Source organism: Palaemon carinicauda, chromosome 29 (assembly GCF_036898095.1).
Source record: "Palaemon carinicauda isolate YSFRI2023 chromosome 29, ASM3689809v2, whole genome shotgun sequence".
Lineage (NCBI taxonomy): Eukaryota > Metazoa > Arthropoda > Malacostraca > Decapoda > Palaemonidae > Palaemon > Palaemon carinicauda.
In genome coordinates this window covers 87,574,221-87,584,220 of record NC_090753.1, presented here as the reverse complement: position 1 = coordinate 87,584,220, position 10,000 = coordinate 87,574,221, and the positions used below count along the sequence as shown (strand labels likewise).

Below are 10,000 nucleotides of genomic sequence, written 5' to 3'. Positions count from 1 at the left end.
CTCTCCTTCTCGTTCCCTGTACCTCCATTTCCATCACTCTCCTCCCAATATACTGTTCATGTCTTTCTCATTACATGACCATACCACCTCAGTCTACTTTCTTGGATCTTATCTGATAGTTCTCTAACTTCTATGGTACCCCTAATTACCTCATTCCGTATCTTTATCTCTTCTTGTCACCCCACAACATCCATCTCAACATTCTCATCTCTGCCACATCCAGTTTCTTCTCTTCTGTCTTATTTATTGCCCACGTCTCCGTTCTATACATCATTGCACGTCTCACAACGGTCATGTGTACTTTACCTTTCAACTTAACCCCTATTTTCCTGTCACATAGTACTCCACGCACTTTTTTCCAATTCTTCCATCCTGCTTGTATTCTGTGGTTTATTTCTGCCCCCAGATCACCATCCTCTGCAACTGTTGATCCTAAATACTTGAAATTTTCAACTCTTTTCAATCTCTCTCCTTGTAAACTAACTTCCTCATTCTCCCCATTTTTCAATCTCGAATACTCTTGTCTTTTTCCTGTTGATCTTCAATCCTCAATTTTCCATTTCTCTTCTCCACTCCTCCAGTTTCTCTTCTACTACCTCTCCCCTGGTGCTACACAGTATAACATCATCAGCAAAAAGCATACACCAAGGAGACTGATGTCTAATACCTTGTGTTACTATATCCACGACCAGATCAAATAGGTTAGGGCTCAATGCAGACCCCTTATGTAGTCCTACATTTTCTGGGTGATTTAAATAATTTTGACAATTATCTAAAGCACCGAAGGCATTGAAGTGCCGTATTTCTTGTTGTTTTTTATCTTGTGAATTAATTAACCATAATTTTTTATTAATTTAATCAGTGCCTTTGATTAGTCACAATGTGATCTTATGATTCATATGACATGATAACTTCCTTCTCCCATCCTATCACCATTGGTTTCAAGGTTTAATGGCCGCTCATGAATGGCAGAGACTGATATACAGTATATATATATATATATATAAAACATATATACAGTTGATCAGCGCCCAAGCCCCTCTCTAGCCAAACTATGACCAAGGAGGGCCAGGCAATGGCTGCTGATAACCCAGCAAATAGACGTAAAGGCTTCCCCAAACCCTAATCCTTAGTTAACAAAGATGGCGAGGTTGCAGCGACCAAAGGAACTAACGAGTCTGAGAGGGAACCCCAGTGTGGCGTTCACCAGTCAAGGACGTTACCACATCAGCCACAATAACGAGGCAAAACACATTTACTAATCAATTCTTCAGAATTTCAAAGAGTTTATTTCTTCATTTCCTATTCGCCAGTCATCATCATCATCATCATCAGCCGTAACTAGTCCACTGCAGGACAAAGGCCTCAGACATATCTTTATTACCATAATTATTATTATTATCATCAAATGATAATAATAATAATAATAAGACATCAGCATTAAATGGCACAGTCAGGTGTCACACTTAATTACCTCCAATTGCAGGGGGGGGGGGGAGAAATAAGCCAATCTAATTAAGAGCTTCTCTAAATAAATTACTTTATAAAAGACCAATGAAATTAATGACGTCACAGCGGGAGTGGAAGGACATGTCTGAGGCCTTTGTCCTGCAATGGACTAGTTACGGCTGATGATGATGATGATGATGATGACTGGCGAATAGGAAATGAAGAAATAAACTCTTTGAAATTCTCAAGAATTGATTAGTAAATGTGTTTTGCCTCGTTATTGTGTCCGATGTGGTAACGTCCTTGACTGGTGAACGCCAGACTGGGGTTCGAGTCCCTCTCAGACTCGTTAGTTCCTTTGGTCGCTGCAACCTCGCCATCTTTGTTAACTAAGGATTAGGGTTTGGGGAAGCCTTTAGGTCTATCTGCTGGGTTATCAGCAGCCATTGCCTGGCCCTCCTTGGTCATAGTTTAGCTGGAGAGGGGGCTTGGGCGCTGATCAAATGTATATATGTTACATATATCTCAGTCTCTGCCATTCATGAGCAGCCATTAAACCTTGAAACCAATGGAGATAGGATGGGAGAAGGAAGTTATCATGTCATATGAATCATAAAATCACATTGTGACTAATCAAAGGCACTCATTAAATTAATAAAAAATTATGGTTAAATAATTCACAAGATTAAAAATAAGAAATACTTCACTTTAATGCCTTCGGTGCTTTAAATAATTATCAAAATTTCAATAGTTACATACATACATGTACCAAGGCACTTCCCCCAATTTTGGGGGGTAGCCGACATCAACAAATGAAACAAAAACAAAAAGGGGAGCTCTACTTTCTACGTTCCTCCCAGCCTAACAAGGGACTCAACAGAGTTCAGCTGGTATCCTCAACATTCAGTAAACTGTCAAAATATTCCACCCATCTTTACCTTGCCTCCTCTCCTTTTAACAACCTTCCATTTCCATCTTTCACTGTCTCTTCAATTCTTGAGCCAGCCTTCCTAACTCTCTTCACTTCTTTCCAAAACTTCTTCTTATTCTCTTCATATGAATGACCTAATCCTTGACCCCACCTCAGGTCAGCTCCCCTGTTTGCCTCACGTACCTTAAAAGAATAAAATTTATTGTAAAAAAAAAAAAAAAAACAATGTTATTAGATGAAAAAAAAATTGTTTATGTTGGAAGAAAAAAAGAAAAATGGAATTAGGTGGAAAGACTAAACCCAAAAGAGGTAATAATTCCAATTTGAACGGTGTGGACTCTCTCTCTCTCTCTCTCTCTCTCTCTCTCTCTCTCTCTCTCTCTCTCTCTCTCTCTCTCTCTCTCTCTCTCTCTATGTATATATATATATACAAATATGTATATATATAGATATATATATAGATATATATATATATATATATATATATATATATATATATATATATATATATATATATATATATATATATATATATATGTATATGAGAGTGATACATTTACAGACCAAAAGGATCTGGATGTAAGTGTGGAAATAACAGACTCAATTCTTAACAGCAGAGGTTTCAGATTTGCAAATAATATGATAAAGTAGAGATGTTCCTTATATCAACAGAACGAGGATTTGAATAATACTTATAAAAAGATTGAGACGTGGGTGTGTGTATGTGTGTGTGTGTGTTTGTGTACGTAAAAATTACGATAGCTGACGGATGATGAGCATAAATTATGCATTATAGTCATGAAAGGAAAAGAGAAAAGACTCGAGTGGAGTTAGTACTTTGTGAGTCACATTATGTCGCTGATAAGACTAACTTCGATCCAGTATTTTCATCTCTCCTTTCGTGGATATATATATATATATATATATATATATATATATATATATATATATATATATATATATATACATTATATATATATATATATATATATATATATATATATATATATATATATATATATATATATATATATATATGTATGTGTTTGTGTGTATGTATGTGTTTTGTGTATGTATATACATATGCATACATATGTGTGTGTATTTATACAAATATATATATATATATATATATATATATATATATATATATATATATATATATATATTGATTTCATTCATACATACAACTACCACTATTACTACAGCTGTGACATACTTAAGGGTTTCGCCCAGACCAAAGGGCTCATCAGGTGGGTTTTGCCTACTTCTATATGTGCAGGCTTGGTTCCCACGACCCTTTCCTAAAGCCAAGCATCCTCAGGCCAGGCATTTAAGCCTTTCAATATAAGGTTAGGCATTTAAACCATCCATCCTAAGGCCAGGCTTTTAGGCCATTCATTATAAGGCCAGGCATTTAAGCCATTCATTTTAAGGGCCGGCTTTTAGCCATTCGTTTTAAGGCCAGGCATTTAAGCCATTCATTTTAAGGTCAGGCATTTAAGCCATTCATTTTAAGGCCAGGCATTTAAGCCATTCATCCTATGGCCAGACTTTTAAATCATTCATCCTGACCAAATATTTAAGCCATTCATTATAAGGCTAGGCATTTAAGCCCTTTATTATTAGGATAGGCATTTAAGTCATTTATCATTAGGCCAGGCATTTAAGCCATTCTTTATTAGGCTCTGCAGTTAAGCCAAACATCATTAGGCTTGGCAAAGGCAAGCATAATTGTGCCATACATTTAAGCTAAGCATCCTTATGCCAGGCATTTAAGGCAAGCTTCTTTATGCCAGGTATCTAAGGCAAGCATTTTTATGCAATTCAGTAAACTACAGCATTATCAGGTCAGGCAGTTAAGACAAGCATCTCTATGCCAAGTAGTGAAGCCATCCCTCCTTAGCCAAGATAGTTAAGCCAAACTTTCATAGGCCAGTCAGTTGAGCTAAACATCCTAAGCTGAGGCAGTTACGCAAAACTTCCTTAGGCATGGCCTCTAAGCCATATTTCCCAAGGCAAGGCATTTTCGCCATACAACCTTAGCCCAGGTAGTTAAGCCAAGCACCCCTATACAAATCAGGTAAGCCAAACATCCCTAGTCCACGCGTTCATGCTAAACATTTCAAGTCCAGTCACCTAGGCCCTTCTTTTTAGGCTGGCCAGTTAAGCGTTTCGGTTTTTTCCGGACAGTTCAGCCACACATAGACCAGGTAGTTAAGCCAAACCTTCTTAGATAGGGCAGGTCAGCCAACACCCTTAGGCCAGGCAGTTAAGCCATACACCCTCAGACAAAGTAGTTTAGCCAAACCTCCTTAGCCCTGTCAGTTAAGCCAAACATCCTTAGCCAAGGCAGTTAAGCCAAGCACCATTAGGCCAGGCATTTAAGCCAAGCATTATTAGGCCAGGTGGTTAAGCCAAGCATTATTAGGCCAGGTGGTTAAGCCAAGCATTATTAGGCCAGGCAGTTAAGCCAAGCATTATTAGGCCAGGTGGTTAAGCCAAGCATTATTAGGCCAGGCAGTTAAGCCAAGCATTATTAGGCCAGGCAGTTAAGCCAAGCATTATGAGGCCAGGCTGTTAAGCCAAGAATCATTAAGCCAGGCAGTTAAGCCAAGCATTGTTAGGCCAGGTAGTTAAGCCTTGCATTATTAGGCCAGGCATTTAAGCCAAGCATCATTAGGCCAGGCAGTTAAGCCATCCCTCCTTAGCCCAGATAGTTAAGCCAAACTTTCATAGGCCAGTCAGTTAAGCCAAACATCCTAAGCTGAGGCAGTTACGCAAAACTTCCTTAGGCATGGCCTCTAAGCCATATTTCCCAAGGCAAGGCATTTTCGCCATACAACCTTAGCCCAGGTAGTTAAGCCAAGCACCCCTATACAAATCAGGTAAGCCAAACATCCCTAGTCCACGCGTTCATGCTAAACATTTCAAGTCCAGTCACCTAGGCCCTTCTTTTTAGGCCGGCCAGTTAAGCGTTTCGGTTTTTTCCGGACAGTTCAGCCACACATAGACCAGGTAGTTAAGCCAAACCTTCCTAGATAGGGCAGGTCAGCCAACACCCTTAGGCCAGGCAGTTAAGCCATACACCCTCAGACAAAGTAGTTAAGCCAAACCTCCTTAGCCCTGTCAGTTGAGCCAAACATCCTTAGCCAAGGCAGTTAAGCCAAGCATTATTAGGCCAGGCGGTTAAGCCAAGCGTTATTAGGCCAGGCGGTTAAGCCAAGCATTATTAGGCCAGGCGGTTAAGCCAAGCATCATTAGGCCAGGCGGTTAAGCCAAGCATCATTAGGCCAGGCGGTTAAGCCAAGCATCATCAGGCCAGGCGATTAAGCCAAGCATCACTAGGCCAGGCGGTTAAGCCAAGCATCATCAGGCCAGGCGGTTAAGCCAAGCATCACTAGGCCAGGCGGTTAAGCCAAGCATCACTAGGCCAGGCAGTTAAGCCAAGCATCATCAGGCCAGGCGGTTAAGCCAAGCATCACTAGGCCAGGTAGTTAAGCCAAGCATCACTAGGCCAGGCGGTTAAGCCAGGCATTATTAGGCCAGGCGGTTAAGCCAAGCATTATCAGGCCAGGCAGTTAAGCCTAGCATTATTAGGCCAGGCAATTAAGCCAAGCATCATTAGGCCAGGCAGTTAAGCCAAGCATTATTAGGCCAGGCAGTTAAGCCTTGCATTATTAGGCCAAGCAGTTAAGCCAAGCATCATTAGGCCAGGCAGTTAAGCCATCCCTCCTTAGCCAAGATAGTTAAGCCAAACTTTCATAGGCCAGTCAGTTGAGCCAAACATCCTAAGCTGAGGCAGTTACGCAAAACTTCCTTAGGCATGGCCTCTAAGCCATATTTCCCAAGGCAAGGCATTTTCGCCATACAACCTTAGCCCAGGTAGTTAAGCCAAGCACCCCTATACAAATCAGGTAAGCCAAACATCCCTAGTCCACGCGTTCATGCTAAACATTTCAAGTCCAGTTACCTAGGCCCTTCTTTTTAGGCCGGCCAGTTAAGCGTTTCGGTTTTTTCCGGACAGTTCAGCCACACATAGACCAGGTAGTTAAGCCAAACCTTCTTAGATAGGGCAGGTCAGCCAACACCCTTAGGCCAGGCAGTTAAGCCATACACCCTCAGACAAAGTAGTTTAGCCAAACCTCCTTAGCCCTGTCAGTTGAGCCAAACATCCTTAGCCAAGGCAGTTAAGCCAAGCACCATTTGGCCAGGCATTTAAGCCAAGCATTATTAGGCCAGGTGGTTAAGCCAAGCATTATTAGGCCAGGCATTTAAGCCAAGCTTTATTAGGCCAGGCGGTTAAGCCAAGCATTATTAGGCCAGGCGGTTAAGCCAAGCATTATTAGGCCAGGCGGTTAAGCCAAGCATCATTAGGCCAGGCAGTTAAGCCAAGCATCATTAGGCCAGGCGGTTAAGCCAAGCATTGTTAGGCCAGGCGGTTAAGCCAAGCATCACTAGGCCAGGCGGTTAAGCCAAGCATCACTAGTCCAGGCGGTTAAGCCAAGCATCACTAGGCCAGGCGGTTAAGCCAAGCATCATCAGGCCAGGCGGTTAAGCCAAGCATCATCAGGCTAGGCGGTTAAGCCAAGCATCACTAGGCCAGGCGGTTAAGCCAAGCATCACTAGTCCAGGCGGTTAAGCCAAGCATCACTAGTCCAGGCGGTTAAGCCAAGCATCATCAGGCCAGGCGGTTAAGCCAAGCATCACTAGGCCAGGCGGTTAAGCCAAGCATCATCAGGCCAGGCGGTTAAGCCAAGCATCACTAGGCCAGGCGGTTAAGCCAAGCATCATCAGGCCAGGCGGTTAAGCCAAGCATCACTAGGCCAGGCGGTTAAGCCAAGCATCACTAGGCCAGGCGGTTAAGCCAAGCATCACTAGGCCAGGCGGTTAAGCCAAGCATCACTAGTCCAGGTGGTTTAGCCAAGCATCACTAGTCCAGGCGGTTAAGTCAAGCATCATCAGGCCAGGCGGTTAAGTCAAGCATCATCAGGCCAGGCGGGTAAGCCAAGCATCACTAGGCCAGGCGGGTAAGCCAAGCATCATCAGGCCAGGCGGTTGAGCCAAGCATCACTAGGCCAGGCGGGTAAGCCAAGCATCACTAGGCCAGGCAGTTAAGCCAAGCATCACTAGGCCAGGCGGTTAAGCCAAGCATCACTAGGCCAGGCGGTTAAGCCAAGCATCATCAGGCCAGGCAGTTAAGCCAAGCATCACTAGGCCAGGCGGTTAAGCCAAGCATCACTAGGCCAGGCGGTTAAGCCAAGCATCACTAGGCCAGGCGGTTAAGCCAAGCATCACTAGTCCAGGCGGTTAAGCCAAGCATCATCAGGCCAGGCGGTTAAGCCAAGCATCATCAGGCCAGGCGGGTAAGCCAAGTATCACTAGGCCAGGCGGGTAAGCCAAGCATCATCAGGCCAGGCGGTTAAGCTAAGCATCACTAGGCCAGGCGGGTAAGCCAAGCATCACTAGGCCAGGCGGTTAAGCCAAGCATCACTAGGCTAGGCGGTTAAGCCAAGCATCACTAGTCCAGGCGGTTAAGCCAAACATCATCAGGCCAGGCGGTTAAGCCAATTATCACTAGGCCAGGCGGTTAAGCCAAGCATTATCAGGCCAGGCGGTTAAGCCAAGCATCACTAGGCCAGGCGGTTAAGCCAAGCATCACTAGGCCAGGCGGTTAAGCCAAGCATCACTAGGCCAGGCGGTTAAGCCAAGCATCACTAGGCCAGGCGGTTAAGCCAAGCATCACTAGGCCAGGCGGTTAAGCCAAGCATCACTAGGCCAGGCGGTTAAGCCAAGCATCACTAGGCCAGGCGGTTAAGCCAAGCATCACTAGGCCAGGCGGATAAGCCAAGCATCACTAGTCCAGGCGGTTAAGCCAAGCATCATCAGGCCAGGCGGTTAAGCCAAGTATCACTAGGCCAGGCGGTTAAGCCAAGCTTCACTAGGCCAGGCGGTTAAGCCAAGCATCACTAGGCCAGGCGGTTAAGCCAAGCATCACTAGGCCAGGCGGTTAAGCCAAGCATCACTAGGCCAGGCGGTTAAGCCAAGCATCACTAGGCCAGGCGGTTAAGCCAAGCATCACTATGCCAGGCGGTTAAGCCAAGCATCACTAGGCCAGACAGTTAAGCGTGGCATCCTTAAACCTAAAAAAAAAAAAATATGCCAGGCAGTTCAGATAAGCATTATTATGATAGGCAGTTAAGCCAATCATCATAAGTCTAGGCAGTTAAGCCTGGCATCCTTAAACCTAAAAAAAAAAAATATATGCCAGGCAGTTTAGATAAGCATTATTATGATAGGCAGTTAAGCCAATCATCATAAGTCTAGGCAGTTAAGCCTGGCATCCTTAAACCTAAAAAAGAAAAGATTAAAAAATAATATTCCTTTCACAAAAATAAAAATAACGGTATATTCCTTTTACAAAATATGCGACCTCGCTATGAAATGAAAAATAATATTCCTTCCACAAAATAACATAAAAATATATTCCTCTTATAAAATAATATAAAATATTACTTTCACAAAATAGAATAAATACTAGATTCCTTTTTCTGTCTAGTTTCAAACTTCTTAATAGTTTTTGATATTCTCCTCAGTTCGTTCGTTATGAACCTTATTACCGTCTGTTTCCAAAACTGGGACTATGGGTCCAAGGGGGCCCCAAGAATAACCCTGGGCCCGTTTTGGTTTCTTCTTCTTTGGTTTCCTTACCAAAAGTTTCCTTGTGGGTCCTTCTCCTTCTTGTTTTTCTTCCTTCACAATGACAATTTTCTTGTCATCTTCTGCTGGAGTTTCACAACCTTCTACGACTGAAGTTTTATCAAGTCCGCATTTCTCCTTTTCTGATGAACCCTCGTCACCCGTTCCTTCTTCTTTTTTAACCTTTTCCAAATCTCTCTTCTGAAGTTCCTTCTTCAGTGAAGAGATGACATCCATCGCTGCGGACAATTCCTTCTTGAGTTGATCCTCTGTGTTCGTCATTCGAACAATCCTTCCATTCAGATTTTTCTCTCGTTTACCTTTGTTCTCCAGTTGTTCACGAAGACCTTCGTTCTTCTTTGTTATTGTGAACACTGCCTCCTTTAGCTCACGATTCTGCACTAGAGATTTAGAAATCTCCTCCTGCAGCTCTTCTACTAGATGTTGGTGTCCTTGGCGTCTTTTGTGATCATTAGCACGAGCCTCCATCAGCTCTTGTTGTAATTTGCTTTTCTCTAGAGATAATTCCTCATTAAGGAAGCTTCGTTCCTCATTGGATTTCTTGAGATCCTCAATCTGTGCCAGAAGGATCGATTTCAGCTCGTCATGAGCCTCGATTTCCTTCTTGGCTTTTTCCAGTTCCTGATTCAACTGAACTATTTTCATTGTATCCAAAGTGACTTTATCCTCAAGCTCTTGTTTCAGAGCTTCCTTCTCTCTCACAAGAGCTAATTCTATCTGATTTTGGACATCATTCTTCTCCTGAGCCATTTTCAGCTCCGCTTTCAACTCTTGAATTGAATGATCGTAATCAACAAGCTGATTTTGATGTGCTACAATCACAGCTTGTTTATTGGAAAGTTCCTTAGCCATTGTCTTATTCTTTCGCCTGAGATCTTCAATCTCGGCGTCTAGGTCAGT

General features: G+C 43.0%; 2 protein-coding genes across 2 annotated transcripts in view; both read right to left on the bottom strand.

The window, feature by feature from the left end:
• LOC137622324 (uncharacterized) overlaps positions 1–10,000 on the bottom strand; it is a 154,862-nt gene that overhangs the window by 81,511 nt on the left and 63,351 nt on the right. The window lies entirely within an intron of this gene.
• Positions 8,951–10,000, bottom strand: part of LOC137622704 (protein Hook homolog 1-like) — a 1,707-nt gene continuing 657 nt past the window's right edge. Inside the window, exon 1 of the mRNA XM_068353296.1 lies at positions 8,951–10,000. This exon is cut by the window's right edge and continues 657 nt beyond it. Within this exon, the coding sequence (XP_068209397.1) occupies positions 8,951–10,000 (1,050 nt within the window).